Raw genomic sequence first — 20,638 nt, forward strand, 5'->3', positions numbered from 1 at the left:
TATATATATATATATATATATATATATAATTTTTTCCGTGGTCATCATGTGTCGACAGACAAGGCTAAAAAATACTAAACCTTTGTGGCCATAATATTATTGATGGGTTTATAAATATATAATTTTTATCTTTAAATTATTAATTATTCAGAATTTACTACTAATAATAATAAATAGTTTTTATTTGGGCATTTGTGTATCTTTAAATAAACAAGTTATAACTTAATAAAGAAAAATAATTATAGACGTATTCTTGTGCATGACTTATAACCAATGTTTGTGTGATGATAAAAAAAGAATAAAGGGAAAAAAGTATGAGAACACATCTACAAACTGATGTAGAACAAAAAGTATGGGCAGAATTTTACAACCATGCATCGTTGATCAGCGGACTGTTTCCCTTTCTAATCCATTTTTCTTTATTTTGGCAAATATATGACTTTTCACGTCAAGAAGCGCCAATTTTTTGACTTATCAAAACAATATGGGTATACCTTTCAGTATTAAATAATACAAACCGTAAAATGGTGAAGACCCATGACAACGAAATTTGTACATGTACCTGCTCCAATTTTCATAAAAAATAAAAAATATCCGAGTTGATTGGGTTTAAAAATTACCTTGATATTTTTATTTTTGGGGTAAGTTCAGAAATGAGGATGTCACTATCGACTCTGTACTCTACTCATATCTGTTCCGATAAAAAAATTATTAAATTTTTTTACATAATTTAAGATTTTTTTTTATATTTTTGTAGACAGATGCACTACAATAAATATATTGATAAATAAGCAGTTAAAAATATATGTGTAAAAATTAATTTATTTATTTTAAAATCAAATTTTTAATATAATTTAAAAAAAAATTATTTTACAAATCTAAACCATGAACGGGAGAAGAACAGAAATACCAGATACTCAATAAGAATGAAATGACAAAGTTTACCCGCATCAAACATCATAGACGAGTACAAAAATATATTAAGGAGTGAAGATAGAAAATTAGAAAAACAATAGCCCATTCTCATTCCGCCCAATTCACATATCTAGTCATTGACAAGGTAAACACCTACTCAAAATGAAAGTAATAGATAGCATCCTCGTCCATTAGGTCATTTCATTCCAACAACCAATCAATTCAAGTAACACATATATTAAAATTGGCACATTAGTCCGAGGAGTAATTATAGAGTTTTTTTTATCCAAATAATACAAATAAATTAATTATTTACAAAAAAATATATATCTAAAATTTTATTTACATGAATGATACATTTTTCTATTCAAAGTGAAAAATCTGTTTTTCTCAAATCGATTTCTCCTGTTTTTTCTTTTCCTAGTTTAAACGTTTCTTTAATATTTTTTAAATGATTTCTTAACTTTTTTTCTTTTCTTTTTATAAATTTTTTTTTGGGATTTTTTTTAAAAAAATTGTGCTATATTTTATGTTTTGTCTATATTAATTGTTTATATTTTATGTTTTGTTTAAATTGAAAATAATATTATTGTGCATATGTTGTTGTTAACTCTTTTTTTGCATATTTTTTGTTTTATCATTTTTTGAATAGTTGAAATCCTTTGTATTTTCATTTTATTTGATTATTAAAATAATAATTGAAATAAAAAACGTATTTAACCAACAAATTAAATTGAACTAAAATATTTAATTACCAAATAGATATAAAATTACAAACAATAGAATAAAATATTTAAATTTAAAACAATACAACAACATTTTTAAACTACAAACGATATGACATAAACTTAACGTTGTTGAGTTGAGCCTATACGGTGGAGACATTTATTTTTGAATGGTATGGGATGCACATATGGAATGTTGTTTTGAATGTCTCCAATGCATAGACGTCAAGCATTGGATTCCCTAATGTAGTGACATAAAACCAAAGTGTCTTTGATGCACTGGAGTGAAATATTGAATTTCCTGACGAACTAACATAAAACAAAAATGTCTCTGATGCACTAGTGTAAAGCAAAAGTATTTCTGACGCACTAACGTAAAACATTGGATTCCTTGACATACTGACGTAAAATAAAAATGTACCTGATGTATTAACATAAAACATTAGATTCCCTAACGCAATGTAAAAGCAAAAGTGTCGCTAACGTACTTACGTAAAACATTGGATTTCGTGACATACTAACGTAAACCAAAAGTGTCTCTAGTAATGGATTTTTAATATGTTTTTGTGTAATGTGTGCTCTTATTGGGAAGGAGTGGGGCCTAAGAATAATCACCCTTTTGAAAATGAATTTAGAATGCTATCATGTCAATATATGGAGAAAAATACAAAGTTGAATCACATGTTTTACAAAGCAATGGCTTATGTTGGTCCAATAGAAGTGAAAGGGTACTCAAATTATATAAAGGATTTGAGGGAGTGTCAATAGTTGTTGATGTAGAATAAATGGAAACTACAATCTGGAAGATGTTGATCCTCATCAAAATGCGTGCTCTATTGTTGCATACCGATTATGATGAAAGAAGTGACTTTTCTGTTGAAGTATAAAACACGCTAGCCTATCAACATGGACTTTGCATGAAGAATGAACATGCATTTAATGCTTCAAGACTTCAGATGAAAAGTAGAGTGAAGAAACCAACCATTGGGAGACAACGAATATTTGAAGATGAAGGCTATAAATAGAAGAAGCTTTGAAGAAACAAGATACGAACCATCTACGCGAACATATTCTTTCATTTTTTTCTTGTAAAACTTTTTCTGTAAATCTTTGTATAGATACTAAGCTCTCAAAATACTTTGTATACCTCAAGAGAAAAGACTATGAGTGATGATGATTTATCCTTCTATAAGATGATCACAAATTTAGTCAGTGTGCAAATCTCCAACAAATCTTGTTGATTTGTTAAGAACCAACAATGGCTTGGTAGGATAAAAAATATTGGGTTTAAGACAAACTTGGGTAGAGCTTGCATGTGTAAGAGTTAAAAGTGATAGTAAAAAATACTTGTAACTTTGATAAGTTAGTGAAAACTTGGTGGGTTACCAAGAACTAAATGTAGTCTTGTGTCTAAGATGAACCAATATAATTCTTTGTGTGCTTCTCTCTATTGCTTTAATTGATAAATGATTTGAATTTGTTTTTAGATCTTATATATTATTTTCTTTTACAAAGAAAATTGTTTTTCTCATCGTCTCATAAAGTCTGAATCAAAACTTCTCTAAGTGTTTTTAAGTTTATCTGCATCAGACGATAAATGTGTTTTCAGTCTTAATTTTTTTTTTAATTTCTAAAGATACAATTCAATCCCCATTTTGTGTTATTTACTTCTAAACTACAAATATTTGAAAAAGTTTTGCCAAAATTATTAATTAGCAAGCACTCATTTTTGCATGAAGGTGTAGAGCATATTGGAAGAGATTATGTTTGAAAGTGTTCCAAGTGGTGATGCCATTTTACTAAAGGTTAGCCAACTACACGAGAGACCAATTTATATTTTTGAACAGTTCAATATAGAATAAACAAATTTCTAATCACATTTTCTTCTTTGTCATTGTTGATTTCAGTCTATATGCCATAATTGGAGGATGAAGATTGTATAAAGTTTTTAAGAAATTGTCACCAAGCTTTACCACATGGAAAAGTGATTGTTTTGGACTATATAATTCCATAGGTCTCGAATTCAAATAATACATCTAAATATAGTTGTGTTGTCGATAGTCACATATTTTTAGCACATGGTGGAAGGGAAAGAACTCAGAATGAATTTGAGAACTTGTGCAACAGCTTTGGTTTTTCCAAGTTTTATGTTCCATGTAGTGGCATCCTACGGTAGTAGTGATGAAATTTATAAATAGAAATTATTGAGAAGTAATTTTAGATTTCAGTGTATGTAAGTTGCAAGCAATCTTGAATATAAAAAAATGGAGAAACTAATGTATCAAGGATAAAGGGACATTATGTAATCTCTTGATGCATACAACTATCTAGCACGTGTGATGGGTATGTTTGATTTGAGGTTTGTACATCCAAATTAAGGTTCATCTTTCATGAAAAACTCGTCAAATTTGTTTTGTAAATAGTTTTTCGATTAAATTGAATGTGATTTTCACTAAAATTGAGATTTATCAAAAATATATTTTTGATCCTCATAAATTTTCTGAATTTTATGATTGGTCCTTTTTATTTATTTATGTAAAAATAAAAGATTGAGGAAAGCTAATCAAACTGCAGATAAATAAGCAAGTTTTGATTTGTCTTTACCGTGACAGATGACCGTGTTTGATTTTGTTCCTTTTTTTTTTTTTTTCTGTTAGTATTGCTGTGGCATGTTGGGGTTATCTCTTTTTCCCCCAAAAAATAAAAAGAAAGCCTAATAGTCTGCATTTATTTCTTTTCATTATAATTTCCGTTACTAAATCAAAATAACAAAATAAATAACTCAAGATAAAATTACCCCTCGAATACAATTAAAATTTAAATCAAACGTTACTCTGTCAAATCCAATTGAATTGAAGTGAATTAAATTAATTTTATTTTTCACATTAAAAGTGCAATTCAACATGTGGCCGTCTCAAAAATATAAAAGTGTTTTCCAATTTCCACTTGGCAACCGGAGAAAGAAACGCACGGCGTAGCATTTGCGCGCGTCGCTTTGTCCTGTCTCGTTCTTCAGAACTCCAAAACCCTAACGACCGAACTCAACCAAAGTGGTTATCTTAATCTAATCGTCTTCAATGTTTTCCTTTCTTAGTAAAATTCAAACCCAAAATGGACAATAAATCAGATCAGAAAGTATATTATGTATGTTTTTTTTGTTGTGAATACTTTCTCTTTGACACACTCCTGACTCCACTGAACCCGTTTTCCTTTTGTTTTGTAGGTTCGTACTGCTGCACTTCTACTTCAACATAACGGTACCGTTTAGTCTTATTCACATTTCCATTTTCGTTGCATCTACTTGTTTCGGCTTAGTTAATGTGTTGTTTAGTTGCTTTAAAATTTTAATTTTTTTTCTTAAAAAAATAAAATAAAATGTATGAAGATGAGAAGCAAGTGAGTGCAAAAGAGCAGACGAGAGAGATGGGGTTGATGAAGAGATTAAGGATAAGGTATTATGAAATTTGCATGGCTTAAGAAACTTCAGTTTCATTTCATTTATGCATAATATAAGCTTTAATCAATCAATTTCGTGCCGGGATATGCCGCTTTATGATATTTGCATAGCTTAAAGAAGTATAAACTTTTTTCTTTCTTTTTTTCTACAATTGATTAACCAAAAAAGTTGACAAATTTAGATGTAATAACTTACATGCTTATGCACATTAATGTTTTTTTTTTATAATTTGTACTTGTTAACCAACGCGTGTGTTTTCTAACGAATACAAGATTGTTTGTTGATCAATTGCATTTATGTTTGTGCAGAGAAAATATGAGTGGTCTCCGACATGTTATTGTAAGTTATTTTGAACCTGTAAACAGGTTCTGGTATATATAGAAGCTGTTTCCACTTACCAATTATTAGAAATGCAATCTCTACCTACCTACCTAACCCGCTAGGGGTCTGTCTAGTAGTGGAGGGTTGGGGTAGTTTGCACAAGGTCCCAGGTTCAAACTTTGTTGCTGCAATTGTATACATAAAAAAAGTGTAAGAGAAACGACAATAACTGTAGCTGTTAGGAGCCCTGGAAAGACAAATGGACAATTGATATAAACAAAGGAAATGAATAATTTTATTGGATAACTATAAGAATAGATGAAAGAATTCTCCTCAAGGATTTCCCTCTCTTACTAACTTTATAATTTTCCTAATGAATCTTTCCTTCTTTGTTTGCCAACCATAAAAAAAATCCTTCCTTCTTTGTTTCTCCCTAATTAATCTCCTTATCTTACTGACAATGTCAGAGAAGTGATTATATCTAGATGCACCATTTCCGGTTGATTAAAATAAGAAGTAATTCCTCTTTGCGTATGGAAGATATGTTCTTGAGGCTGTAGGCTTTGGATTCAAATATGAATCTGGATGTAATCCTTAGAGAAATTAATACTCTAGTTAACTTATGCCTTAAGGCACATAAGAGTTTTACAAGCAAGTTGTTATTCCTACTAACTGCAATCCTTGACTTGGAGATCTTATCCCAAGAGCATGTCTTTCTAGTCAACGGATTAAACCTTGTTAGATATGTAGGTTTTGGGTCTATATGCCCATGCCCATTTATGTGTTTTAAATGTATAATCCTTGTATTCTCTTTATAATACAATTAATGAAAAAATTCCTTTTCACTAAACAAACATGGTATCTAGAGTCTAATATTTCAGAGGCTTTTATTCCCCCCGGTGACGACCATGTTGTTTTTTTCCTGGCGCAACCTTCTTTTTTGGTGGACCCATCTCCAGTGCATGTCAGTTCTCGCTATCAAAACTACCGTGCTTGCCCTAGGGCATTTCAGCTCATTCTCTTTTTCTTGGTTGATCCATGGCATGTTCACAACCTCCAAAGGGTGAACCTTCTATTTTCAGCGACTACGCTGCTGTCTTTCTCCACGTAGACAAACTAGATGGCAACAACTGCGACTCTTGGGCTTACGATATCAAACTTTGGCTTCGCGGTCAAGATTATGAAGATCACGGCACCCAAAAGACTGATTCTATTGCTGAAGCAGACCGTTCTTGGTAGAAAAAGATTGATGCTAAGCTTTGCAGCATCCCCAAATCTACTCTTAGTCCTTCTCTGAAACAGATATTCCATGCTCATGACACTTGTCAAGCTGTGTGGGACGAGGCGAAGAGTCTTTACACACCCTCAACGCTTATATGGGATTTGCCAAAACCTCATGAGTGTCGTTGCTCCTAGACAATTTGATGGAACAATGGTTGACTATTTAGGCAAAGTCAATGGCCTTCTCTTTGATTTCAATGAACTCTTGCCCTCAACTTCCACTCCTAACAAGGAACATGAGCAAGAACAATCCTTCTTCATGTTATTAGTTTTGTATGGACTACTTACTGAGTATTCATTGGTTCGGGATCATATTTTGGGCTTTCCGAATATTCCCACCTATTATTCTGCATGGTCCACGTTGCTGCATGTACCAGACAAACCATTTGTTGATGTGGATGTGCCTCCACCACATGTTGACTCATCTGCCTTGGTCTCTCAAAGCAGAGATCATGGTTAATGCTGGAAACCAGGCAAATATCATCCCAAATGCAATCATTGCCACTAGCTTGGCCACATCATTGACATCTGTTTTTCCCTTCATGTTCAACCACCTAGGACAACCCATGTTGCCCAAGCTGCTGCTCACGCATCTTCCTTTGAGCTCACTCTGGCACCTACTAATCTATTGACACCTTGAGCTATGTTTGCTGACTTCCTTAAGTAGTATGCGGAGCATTGGGGTTCTAGTTCCATTGCTTCTATTGCACACACAGCCAATTCCTTTGCTGGTATCTCTCACTCCTCATCCGTTGGTCCATGGGTATCAGATTCTGGTGCCACCAATCTCATCATTGGTAGTAAGCCACTTTTCTCCACTCTATCTACTGCTTGTTTACCTTCTGTCATAATGGATATTGGGTCACAAACACAGTCTCAGATTGTGGATAGGAGCTGTCCGTTTTGTGGAAATATGGAAGAGGAAGCAGGACATGTGTTTTTTCACTGCAGCAAAATCCTCCCAATTTGGTGGGAATCATTATCTTGGATGAATACTTCAGCAGCTTTACCGTTTGAACCAACACAACACTTTCTCCAATATGGTTCCATACTACCTGGTGGTTCAAGGATTAATAGATGGAAATGTTGGTGGCTGGCTGTAACTTGGACAATTTGGGAGAAGAGAAACAAGATTATCTTCAACAATGATTCCTTTGACAGCAACAGAATGATTGATGAGGCTTCTTTTCTTCTATGGACATGGTTATCAAATTTGGAGAAAGGTTTTGCAGTACACTTCAATCAATGGTCTACTAATATGAGACAAGGCTTTTTGTATTAAAATTGTAATTCATGGCAGGGTGCAGCCTATTGGTTCCTTTTACAGACTCTATTTTAGTTTGACTTGGAACCAGATTATGGCCATCCAACTACATGTATTTCAAGTACCTCTGGTACTTTTTTATATATATGAATATAGATAGAGTAGGAGTGTATTTTCTCTTGCAGTCTAGCATGGTGATGAGAGAGAGAGACGAGAGTGAGAGAGATGAGATACAGAGACAGAAACAGAGTGGGAGAGACAGAGAGAGAGACAGGGTGAGATACAGGGAGAGAGATAACACGAGAGAGAGAGAGCATGTAAGAGAGACAAGGAGCGAGAAAGGGAGAGGGAGGGTCAGAACACGACAGAGGGAGTCATGTCGCGATCGGAGTGGTTCGTCGTGGAGAAGAAGGAGTATGGACCGAACGGCTAGGTCTTATGGTAAGGCACGAACCACTGGCTCTGAACGGGTCCTCCGCCATGCTGATGAAGATAGCTGGACCAAGGTGGTCTCCAGAAGATCAGTGAAGGCCACGAAGAAGCAACTGATAAGGGGACGACAATCCAAGTATTCGGAACCATGGGGCCACTCTAAGTATCACAGTCACAACTGGAGAAGCAATCCCGATATCACTTCTTTCTACTTCACTCACTTTCCCGATGAAGCTAACGAGGCGCTGCTATGGGGCTACTTCAAGAAGTGGGGCGATGTTTGTGAAGTGTATATTGCTAAAAGGCTCAGTAAGGAAGGTCGGAGATATGGATTCGTGAGGTTCAAGGGAGTGCTAGATGTTAAAGGGCTGGAAACGAGGCTGGATAATATCTTCATCAATGACTGCAAACTATTCGTTAACCTTCCTAGGTTCGAGAGGGGGCTTCAGAAGGTAGACTCGCAGAAGAAGAGCTTCACCGGGAGGAAGCCTATAGACAGACCCAGCAAGCATGGCGGGGTAATCACCGGACTCCTACCGAGAACATACGCGGATGTAACGGCTAATGGGGCTCACACAGGAGATACAAACAGAGAGGAAGAAACAACAACAACTATTTGCATCAACCCAGAAGAAGGGAGGGGGTATTGGTGTACTGAAGCCTGGGTTGGTAACTTAAAAGAGGTGATGGAGGTGGGAACTCTAGAGGACCGTACAGTTTGGGAGTTGGGGTACAATACTCATATTACCTACCTCGGAGACGACATGGTTCTCCTGCCTGGGTTGTCTGATCATAAGGCCCAGCAAATCATACGTATGGAAGCGGAAACTAGGAACTCCCTTTTCTACTCTCTAAGGAAATGGACGCCGGACTGTAGGCCCCGAAACAGGGTAGTCTGGCTTCAGGTCTGGGGATTCCCCATTCAGGTATGGGATAAGGACAATTTCAGGAAAGTCGTAGCTGCCATTGGCGACGTCATTGAGCTGGATGATGACACAGAGGATCGATACAGACTAGACCGAGCTCGGTTACTGGTTCGGACTCCTCTCCCGCCGGCGATCAGGATGGAGGTTCGTGTTGGTGTGGGGGATTCACAGTATGGGGTATGGGTAGCGGAAGAGATAGGGCTTGAAGTCGGGTCGGCCCGGAATAGAACTGCGCTGTCTGAAGGGTGGTCGGAGGAGATCCTTTCGGAGGATGTCGGAGATGCTGACGACGCCATCAATGACGGCGACACTCAGCCTTCCTGCTTGCCGGAACCGCCCCATGGGAAACGGACACCGTCCGATATCCAAGGGGTAGAGGGGGAGACTAACGGCTACGGTCACGCTCTCGGACCACTAGGTAATAGCCAGTTGGTCGTTAACCACTGGGAAAAGTCAAAGGGTAGCTCCCAAGGCACTCAGGGCCCCAAATATGGCAAGCTTGACTTAAGAACTAGCTTCTCGGGACCAGACAAGGGAGCAGATTGCACTGAAGAGGAAATACAGCAAGAAAGAGGGCATAATAATCAGCATTTGGGAAAGAATTTGAATGCTGAGCCAGACGTACCAGCTGACCAGTCCCATGTTGGGGAAGAAGATGATTATGACATGCAGACCCACTCTCACCTTATATCGGGGCAGAGCTACCAAAGTACTGGGCCAGTTTGCAACTTGGGCCCAAACATTATTCAGGAGGGGTGCAATAAGCAGGAGGCTTATTCTGTAGCTTTCTCGGACAAGCATCAGGATCACTCTCAAATAGCTGATGACACCAACAAAACTTTAGGCCCAACTTTGAAGATCAATTATTCAGCACAGTAGTATCACTGCTGCCAATAAGCACTTTCTTTGGAAATTGGGCAGTGGAGATCAAATCTTATTTTGGGAAGACTCTTGGGTGGGTGATGGCTCTGTTCTTAGAGAAAAATACCCAGATTTATATCAGGTATCTTCTCAAAAACTTCAGACAGTGGCAAGCATGGGGATTTTTGGAGAAAATGGCTGGGAGTGGAAATTTTCTTGGAGAAGACATCTTTTTGATAGTGAATTGGGGGAAGCCACAGCTTTTATCGACCAGACCTCAGCTATAAGTCCTGTTGCAGACTTGAAGGATGATTGGGTGTGGGGAGCTCAACCAACGGGAATCTTCTCTACAAATTCTGCTTACAACTGTCTCAGATCTGAGCAGCCTCTCCATCAGCCAAACAGTGGCTTTAGACAGCTATGGGAAATCAAAATCCCCCCTGCAGCTTTATCCTTTGCCTGGAGATTACTCTGGGATAGGCTTCCTTCTAAGGATAATCTAATCAGTAGACAGATTGTCCTCCAAAACGACCTATGCCCTTTCTGCCAAAGCCAAGTGGAATCTGCTTCTCACCTTTTCTTCACTTGTTATAAAGTTATGCCATTATGGTGGGAATTCAACTCATGGGTGAAGGAAGATAGAGTTTTGCACAGCAAGCCTATGGACAACTTTCTTCAGCATTGTTCATTGGCTGGATCGAGGAATTCTAACAGAAGGAGGAAGATTTGGTGGATTGCAGCTACCAAATCCATTTGGAGCCTTAGAAACGACATGGTTTTCAACAACCAGTCTTTTGACATATCTAAATTGATGGACAGATCTATTTATCTCACTTGGTCTTGGTTGAGGGGATGGGAAAAGGATTTTACTGTTCCTTTTCACCAATGGTCCTCTTATATGTCTTTGTCATTCATCTAATGTGTCATTTGTAGGGATGGGTTTTGTTGATTTTGGTGGCTGTTGGTTATTTTCCTGTGTTTTAGGGGATGCTACTCTTTGTTTTCCTGTAGTACCTCTGGTACTATGCTTCTTATATATATAATATTATTTTTGGCCGTTCAAAAAAAAAATATATGAATATAATTATCTTTGCTGATCAAAAAAAAAAAAAAAAAACAAACACAGTCTCAGGGCATTGGTATTGCCAATTGCCTTCCCTTTTTTCAGTTGATAAGGTCCTCTATGTTCCTGTTTCTCCACTTAATTTGTTATCAATCAGTCGCTTACTCATTCTCTTGACTGTATTGTCTCCTTCACCAAAGATTCTATGTTATTGTAGGACTTGAGTTCGGGTCGGATGATTGGCACTGGATTTGAGTTACATGGGCTTTAGCAACTTAACACCTTTGCTCATGCTGGATTTGTGGTGGATTCTCCTCTTTTCATCTATGCTCAGTGGGGTCATCCTGACCTTTCCAAGCTACAACAAATGGTGTCGAGTATTTCAAAATTGTCTAGTTTGTCTTGTGAGTCTTTCAGCGACAGGGTCTCTGATTTGATCTAATCTACTTTTGCTGAAAATGTATCAAAGAGCAATATATAGTTATGCAGTCATAGAGACATTGGGTTAAACCTAAATTTAGCAACATTTAGTTTTCTTACCTCCAATCATGACTGTTGAGTTTGTAGGGAGAGAAAGAGAGATATAGAGGGAGAGAGAGATAGGGAAGAATACTTTTAGTTAAATTGATTCATTTTTTTTGCAGTACTTAGGTTATGCAGAGCCTTCCAAAAAAAACTCAGGTTATGCAGAGCATCTCTAAATAAGACTCTTAATAGATTGAGTGGGAACTATTTTTCTAGTCAAAGAGAAAAAGGCTGATACATCCTAAATACTAATTTTTATGAAAGCTTCATGCATTTAACATGTGTTTAACATGTGACACATGAACTGCATGTTATTTTAACACTCCCCCTCAAGTCAAAACCTCGAAAGCTTTAGCTTGTCAATATGTTTTTTGAAGAGAATAATATGGGATCACTAGACTCGTTTGGAAAGGCAACATTGGGCTGCATTTGAGACCAGAAAAGGAGAATTTAGTGCTCTGACAACAGCTAGAGTGTGCTTTAGCTGAGTATGGGATGCCAACTGGAGATTAACACAGCTGAGAGGCAGCAGCTGGAGATCAACACAACTAAAAAGTTTAAACACCTGGAGATTGATGTTGCCGGAGGATTTTGTGAAGTTGCCAAAAAAGTCACTGATATTTGAAGCTCACTGAAAAAGATAGATGAAAGTTTGCCTGAAACTCATTAAGTTGGTATCTTTACTAGAATTGGGAAGAACTCCCCAATTTACAGAATACAACACACACACTGCAGAACTTTGAGGGTCTGCGCCTCCCAATGCCAAGAGGCCCTAATTTCCTCTCAAATGACAACATGTCCGTTCTCTTAAACCTCCCCTCTTATTTATAGGTAACATGCCATATTTTTTGACTAACTAACCTAACTAACTAACTAACTAGTTAACTGATTTAATGTAACTAACTAATTGGTTATTAAACAGTGAAAGTATACAGGCTTGACTATTTGAACCAGAGCAAGTGACTAGAGAGAATAAAGCTACTGGAAATCAAAACAGTTCCATGTTTTCGAAACTTCGAAGCAAAAATCGTGACAGAACAGAATAAGTCACACGTCATGGAGGATGGTACGGCTTTGACCTTGTTGAGTTTATAAGAGAGAGAGAAAAATAGAGAGAGGGAGAGGGAGAGGGAGAGGGAGAGAGAGATAGGGTAGAATTGCTCAGGGGAAATTGATTGATTGTACAATACTTTGGTTGTGGAGAACATCTATATATAGACTCTTGATAGAATGAGTTGGTTTTTGTTGAGAAAAACTCAAGCCCCACATTGGCTAGAGAATAAGGCCACAATAGAATATATAAGTGACAGACTACCCTCACCCTATGAGTTAGCTTTCGGGGTTAGGCCCAAACTCACATTCTAAGAGTTACTCAGATTGCGAAAAGAGGGAGTGATGGAACAAATCATTAGAGAAATTTCAGATTTGGGGAGAACAAAACTAGGGAAAAATTATGTGCTAGTGTGAACAACACTGTAGTTAGCTAATAACAAAATTTTACTTGTAATGGTAGTTTATGTACAACAGCTCTTACCACTTGAATATTTTGCCTAATCAAACTTAAATATTGAAATAAAACCACTAAATTATCATGGCAGTTATAACTGCTGTTTATTATCTTGATCTGGCACTAATTTTTAAGATTTAGCATCAGTTGTCAAATTGACTCTATTATACATCCGCCAACTTAGGGGCAATTTGTGCATAATTGCCACTATTTAACTGCCACTCAAATCCAGTTTTGGTGAAGTGCTTGTTATATACTTCTTGGCAAGTGCATTATTTCACAGCTCATCTTTGATATATGGTTTGCATTACATCAATGAGACAAATCATTGTAGAATTAGTTCAAAAAGTTGCAAGAAAGTATGGGGAAATATAGAATATCTTATGCTAAAAAGTAAGGTTAAAATGTTAGTTGTAATCTTTCCACTCTTCAATTTTTAGCTCAAGAATTACCTAGTGTTCACAATTCTGAGTAAACTAGTGAACCACAAAGTCCTGATCCAATCTAATATAATAAAATCAGGTTGATTCAGGCAGTTGGGTTTTATTGGGAGGGAAAAAGGGTGAACCAATGATTTTGAATTGGCAGTTGGGTTTTGGAAAAATAAACCTGTGACACCCCATCTGGTTAGTCCTGCAATCTGTTCTCATTTTATTTCAGTCCCTAATCGCTTGCCCGGAGTCCCAAACCAGTGCAATGAGCCTTTGTCATTCTCAAGTTGTGTTCCATCATTAGTTCTGTGATTTGTCATGCTCCCTGACTTGTTTGCTCCACTAGTTCTTGTGTCGTGCTCTGTACTCTGACGACCAAACCATCATTCACTGCTTTGCTTTATATTGTTTCTCTTTTCCACTTGTTTATGCTCCAGCAACCTCCACCATTCTGATTTTTTTAATCAAATTTGTTCTTTAAAATAAAATAAGGCCAAATGTGAAGCTTAACCAATTATGATTGGATTGGTTTGGTTTGAGTTCTGTAAATTTTTTTGCTCAAACCATTGAACCAAATCATTTCAATTTTATGGGTTTGAATTCTTTTTTCCCAGTATACCTCACTTGACCCATGAACACTCCTATTAATAAATTGTTTCCCATTCGCATGTGCTAAATGGTTGGCAATGGATCAATGAAACAAAAAATAGTTGTGAGAAAGCATTTAAGAAAAAAAGATAAAAGGGCATCCCAGAGCATTTGGTTCCTACTTAGTGGGGTTTTGGGAGAGTAGATGCATATGGAATGGGGCCTTACCATCACAAGTATAGAAGTTATTTTTGGGATTTGAACCTATGACCTTCATGATAGAAGACAACAACCTGTCAATTATCATTGTGCCATGGCTCACCCTCATGGTAGCAAAGAAGATATCATGAAATTTATTTTAGATATAATGATGCAAAACTTAATTAGTAATCAATATGATATATAGCATAAAATCTTTATACAAAACATTCTCAATAAACTTTTGAGAAATGTACCTCATGTGAAAAAATAACAAGACATCATTATGACGAATTGAATGAAAAATTTGTTTATCTCATTTTGTTAGCTTAAATTTATATGCTAGCCAATATGAATTGTGAAGTTGAGAGGCATAGTAATATAATGCATATAATTACAAAATAAAGAAAAAATATATTATAAGATTTTATTATATTATATTTTCCATAGTTGTTCAAAGTTCTTTCAGAATATTCTTATTTAGTTTTGTCCCAACATTATTAGAACCAATATCATTAATTGAAACATTCATTCCATAATTTTATGATGTATTGTTTTGAGGTATTATTTTTTATGTTACATGCAAAATAATTTTTTTTTCCTAAACCTATGCTTCACATCTTGCATCGAATGATAAAGATAGAAATTATTATAAGATATATATTTTGAACACATGAGTACAAAAGTCTTAAATTACTTTTGGAATCACAAGTTATAAATGATTTATTTGATTTGATAAAATTGAGATTTGAATAAATGCATAAATTAATATTTATAATTAAAATGTGTTTTAATACTTCAACTTTCATATTTGTAATTATAATAGTCTAATGAATAAATAAATAAATACAATATCATCAATTCAAATAAAATTAAAACTTAAATGCAATGAAATTTATTTCAATTTAGAAAAGTATTTTTAAATCAAACCAATTCTAATCTTAAAATCTTTTAATGTGTAGTATTTTCCAGTTTGCAATTTGCCAGCTCAGCCAATTGGATAACGACATGCACTGTGTAGCATCGGAGTGTGTTGCTTGTTTTTCCCTGGAGGCCAAAACCCCAATACCCAATACAACCTATAAAAGTATCTCTTATCCGTGTAGCATTGGAGTGCATTGTTTGTTTTGTCCAGGAGGCCAAGACCCTAGTAGCCAACCAAACCCCTGAAAGTGGCTCTTATCATTCTGTTCCTGTCATTTTGATCTGCAACGTAAAATTCCTGATGGGCAATAAATCAGATCCCAAAGTCTGTTTCGCTGACTGTCAATTTGTTTATTTTTTGGGGAATTCTTTCTCATAGAGGATTGCGATTACTAAACTATACTTTTTTTCATTGTTTTGTAGGCTGGTGCTACTGCTGTGCCCCCTCTCCGAATTGGTATTGTTTTGTTTCAGTGTTCAGTGTTTTCTCATCTTTAATTTACATTTTTACACTTTCTAATAGCATTTTGCTTTCATTTTATAGATTCTTCTCTTAGGGCTTAGTTTGTTTACTGTTTAGTTGTTTTTCATTTTCAAATTGTTAAAATTTGTGCAGGGAAGAGAGAGGGTGAGAATGAAGATGAGCAGCAAGTGACTGCAAAGAAGCAGAAGAGAGATGAGGTTGCAGAGGAGCAAAGGATTATGGATGAAATTGTTTCAGATGATTCCTTCGCAGATTTTGAACCAGATAAGGTATTTATTCGACATGAGTATTAGGATTTTATTTGATGCATGATAGACTTTAATTTTGTGCCAGTATAGGTATAATGATTTTTTTATTTTCCCTGTTTGTGTTTTATTTTTGTTTTGGGCTAGAATTCTGAAGCTAAAAAAGACTCCCTCAGTAAACAGGAGAAGAAAGGAAAACCTGATAGTGCTAACTGTTCCAGTTCTTTGGAGTCATTGGCTGATGGTTCTGAGGAGGATGCAGTGAGTAAATGAATTTCTCACAAAGATGCAACTATTGAGCACTTTTAAATCAACAACAGTTGCTTTTTTGATGGTTGGAATACTTTGGTTGTGTGGCTATGATTTCTTGTTATTGTTTTTGAGCACCAAAATCCTAAGAGGATCGACCTAATGCTAGAAAGAAGAAATTTTAATCAACTCAAATTTCTCGAGAGTATAACTATGGTCTTGATTCTTACAGAAGCTTTGATGAAGGCATCACAAACTGAGTGATTGATTTCTCTGTCATTGGTTGGTTCTTTTACTACAATATATGAATTAAGGAGCATTGGTTAATTCTTGGCAAATGAATTACTCTGTTCATTTGTGTTGGAAAGCCGCCTTAATTGTGGTCACCCCGAGTCAGCCTTAGTTGCAGCCTCTTTGGAGGCTGTCTTAATTACATCTTTAAGGGTAGAGATATTTTGCTTAAATAGAGCTTATAAAGTTTGGGTAGTCCTCATCTTACAAGCCAGTTTTGTGGGGCTAAGTTAAGCCCTAAGACCAAATTCTAAGAATTTGTAATTCAGTTAGAAAGAATAATAGATTAATTTAGTTTGTATGGTATTCATATGTGTGATCCAATTTGACTGAACAAATATGGCTTCACCAAGACTAGGTTGTTGGCAGGGATTCTTTACAGGATGACAAATGGTCTATTTGATGCCTTGTTTTGCCTTATCTAGTAGATAAACTGATTATGTTGAGTTTGACAAAGTTTATATCATGTGTCAATTTCAGGGGAATATGGATATTGATGAGGGTTATAATTCTGAAGAATGTAGTGAAGGAACACAAGAGAAGATGCAAGTTTTGGTAAATAAATTGCTCACTGGACCAACTTTTACCCACTATATATGTAATGGCATTTCATTATTTCTGCATATCTTTTAATTGCTTTTCAATCTTATTCTGTTCTGAAGATGAATGCTTGCATTAAATGCTCAACAAGATGATTTAAAAAATGTTGAAAATGATTCTTTTAGTAATAGTTCAGATGATGACAATGAAAGTGATGACACTGGCTCTGATGTTATTGAAAAGCCACATGGTTACAAATATGACAATCTTGGACATTGTACATATAATTGTTTATTTTAAAAGTTAAATATCTTATCACCTTTCTTTTTCATTGCAGCCTGTAAAAAGTTCAGAGAACAGTGAGAAAGGAATTGAGGAAAAAGACTCTAAAGCTCCTCAAGAAAATGTAATTATTTCATAATGAATTTCCTTAGATATGCTAAAAGTTCTGTTGTTACGAGTTATTGGAATACATAGTTGACTTGTGTGAAAGATGTTAGGGATGTGGAGATGGTTGGTACTGCTACTGTAATTGAACAATATCAAATCTGTCATATAACATGTTATTTCCTTAAATTTTGCAGCCTAAAATGCTATCTACACCAAATGAACGAAATGCTGGATCGAAGACAATAGTAACTAGAAACTTGTCATACAGTGTGGAACGAGCTGATTTGTATGTATTATTTTTCATGCAGGTGCTTGTTGATTATTTTCTGTTCTGTTTTTCTAATTTAAAAATTATTCAGGGAAAATCTTTTCAAACCGTGTGGAGAAGTTGTTGATGTTCGTCTACATACAGATGCTGAAGGGAGGTTTAGAGGCTTTGGACATGTTGAGTTTGCAACAGCAGAAGCAGCACAAAAAGTAAGCTGTGATCTTGTGTGGTTTGTGCAAATAGTTCTAGAACTGCCAAAAGCTTTTCAAGGATAGTTGTACCTTTGCAAGAAACAGTTCCATTTACTTTTCAAGGATAACATTTTAATATTTTGATTTTTTGAAATATTTTTCTCATTCCTAGTGTTTTCAATGAATTTGATTCCTGAGGCAAATTGCCTCCCTGTACTTAGCTGTGGTTGAGGCTTTATTGTTGTTGATATTGCTAAAACTTGCAATTTTTGTAGGTGTGGTACTGGATTGGCATTATAATTGTGCGTATATTTGGTTCATGTGTGAATATCATTGTATTGTGGATGGGAGGGGAGGTGCATGACTATGCAGTGGAAAAGAAGTGCCTCCTGATCTGTTTTGTAAAAATGTATTGTACCTGTTGAGAATCAATTTTAAATATTCTGTATTTATTTTATAACGGAAACAATATATAATTTATAGGAACAGAATCTCCTATAATCAATTGTATGGATTATTTTGAGACTATATAATAAAGTCACCGCTGTGTATTTTAGACACATGGTATTCACCAAATCTGTTCCTTCTGTTTTTCCTTTTCAACATGGTTTCTTATTGATGGAGGGTTGACATTGATATTTCCAGGGTTTCTTAGATACATGCATATGTATGTATATATATGTCTGTGTATGGTTGGGTGTACACACACACACACACACACACACATGTAAGTTGATACATACATATATGTATATATTATATATACGCATATGTCAAGACACCTTGTGCTCTGTTCATTAACCATTCGGTTACAGTGAATATCAATGGAGAAGAGTATGTTGTGAAGATTGTGGAGGAAACTTGTTACAGCTCCCGGAAATGCACATGGAAGACTGACCTCCTTGGACTCATCGGAGGAGATCTCTTCCGGTGAAAGCAAGATCAAGCTAGATGCTGCATCTATTTGCTCGCAGTTTTGATGGCGAAAAACCATGGTGGATGATGGCAGAGGAAGATTGGAGAGTGGTGGCTGCCGTTGAGCGGAGACCAGCAGCAAAGGAAGAAGGTGATGGTGGCGTGAACAACAGAGATGGCGGTGACAGAGATCCTTTGACCGTTGGTGGTGGCCTGACCCACATTGACCTTAGTCAACCAAGCTACCATGGTCTAGGATTCGTTCATGGAAGGGTCCATTGAAACACGTGGACTTGCACAACAGGAGGGAAGCTTGATAATTGTCAGTGATGCTTTTGGCGTTGGCCTAGAGGGTTCAGCTATGGTAAACGAAAGGAGGGCTGACAATGACAACAGTATACAGAAAGTGAGGGGAGAAGATGAACTACCTTTTCATAGACAAAGTAATGGAAAGGAAAAGGAAGTAGGTAATGATTTTAAGGGGTATTCCCATTGGGGCAAACCCAAGGTTTTGTGAGCTGTGGGATCCGGTCATTAGAAAGTGTGAGAGAAAATTAGCTAGATGGAAACAAAGACACCTATCTTTCGGGGGGAGAGTGACCCTTATACAGTCTACCCTATCCTCTATCCCTATTTATTTTCTCTCTTTTTTCAGGTTGCCCGGAAAAATAGCAGGTTGATCGGACTCCAGCATAGTTTCTTATGGGGAGGTGGATCGGAGCAACGAAAGATAGCATGGGTGAAATAGAAAACAGTTTGCCTTCCAAAAGAAAAAGGGGGTTTGGGCATAAAAGACATAAGGGCCTTCAACAAAGCACTACTTGGAAAGTGGAGGTGGGATATGCTTCAACAAAGCAACAAGTTATGGTCCAGGATATTGGATTCCAAGTACGGTGGATGGAGATCACTGGTGGACGGTATAAGAGGGAACAATGAGTCAGTATGGTGGCAAGATCTAATGGAGGTGATCCATGATCAACAGCTGAATGCTGTTCTCCAAGATGGAACAACATGGAGGGTGGGGTGTGGGGATAAAATCAAATTTTGGGAGGATTGCTGGTCTGGACATGTTGAAGCACTAAAGCTGAAATACCCAAGGCTGTATCGGATATCTCTCCAGCAACATAAACTCATCCAGCAAGTGGGAAGTTTCAATGACTCAGCATGGGAATGGAACCTTTGATGGAGAAGGCCTTTGTTTGATAATGAAATCGCATCGGCTGTAGGTTTTATGGAAGACATCTCACAGATTGCAATCCAGCAACATACAACAGATTGTTGGATGTGGAAATCTGAGCCTAACGGATATTACTCTACAAGGAGGGCCTATAACTTGCTGCAAGAAAGTTTAGTGGAGGCAAATCTGGATGGAGCGCTTCAGGACCTATGGAAACTAAAAATCCTAGCTAAAGCTTCAATCTTTGCTTGGAGGTTAATCAATGATTGATTTCTGACTAAGTCTAATCTGCGAAGGAGGCAAATAGAGATAAACGACAGCATATGCCCTTTTTGTAGAAATCAGGAGGAGGACGCAGCCCATTTATTTTTTGACTGCAGCAAATCACAAGCTTTATGATGGGAATCCCTATCGTGGACCGGAACCTTGGGGGCCTATCCTATAATTCCGAGGCACCACTTTTTGCAGCA

General features: G+C 36.4%; 1 protein-coding gene across 23 annotated transcripts in view; it reads left to right on the forward strand.

The window, feature by feature from the left end:
* Positions 1 to 4,579: 4,579 nt before the first annotated feature.
* LOC100789712 (protein gar2) overlaps positions 4,580 to 20,638 on the forward strand; it is a 47,466-nt gene continuing 31,407 nt past the window's right edge. For 2 of the 23 annotated variants that reach the window (XM_006605357.4, XM_006605378.4), the window contains exons 1-11: positions 4,580 to 4,784; positions 4,864 to 4,897; positions 5,026 to 5,092; positions 5,406 to 5,436; positions 15,842 to 15,875; positions 16,035 to 16,171; positions 16,295 to 16,408; positions 17,168 to 17,242; positions 17,565 to 17,633; positions 17,812 to 17,903; positions 17,977 to 18,094. In XM_006605357.4, coding sequence (XP_006605420.1) covers positions 4,752 to 4,784; positions 4,864 to 4,897; positions 5,026 to 5,092; positions 5,406 to 5,436; positions 15,842 to 15,875; positions 16,035 to 16,171; positions 16,295 to 16,408; positions 17,168 to 17,242; positions 17,565 to 17,633; positions 17,812 to 17,903; positions 17,977 to 18,094 — 804 coding nt within the window. In that variant the 5' untranslated portion in view covers positions 4,580 to 4,751. The other 21 variants (XM_006605358.4, XM_014772641.3, XM_014772644.3 and 18 more) reach the window with 21 other exon arrangements.

This window comes from Glycine max, chromosome 20 (assembly GCF_000004515.6).
Source record: "Glycine max cultivar Williams 82 chromosome 20, Glycine_max_v4.0, whole genome shotgun sequence".
Taxonomy (NCBI): Eukaryota; Viridiplantae; Streptophyta; class Magnoliopsida; order Fabales; family Fabaceae; genus Glycine; species Glycine max.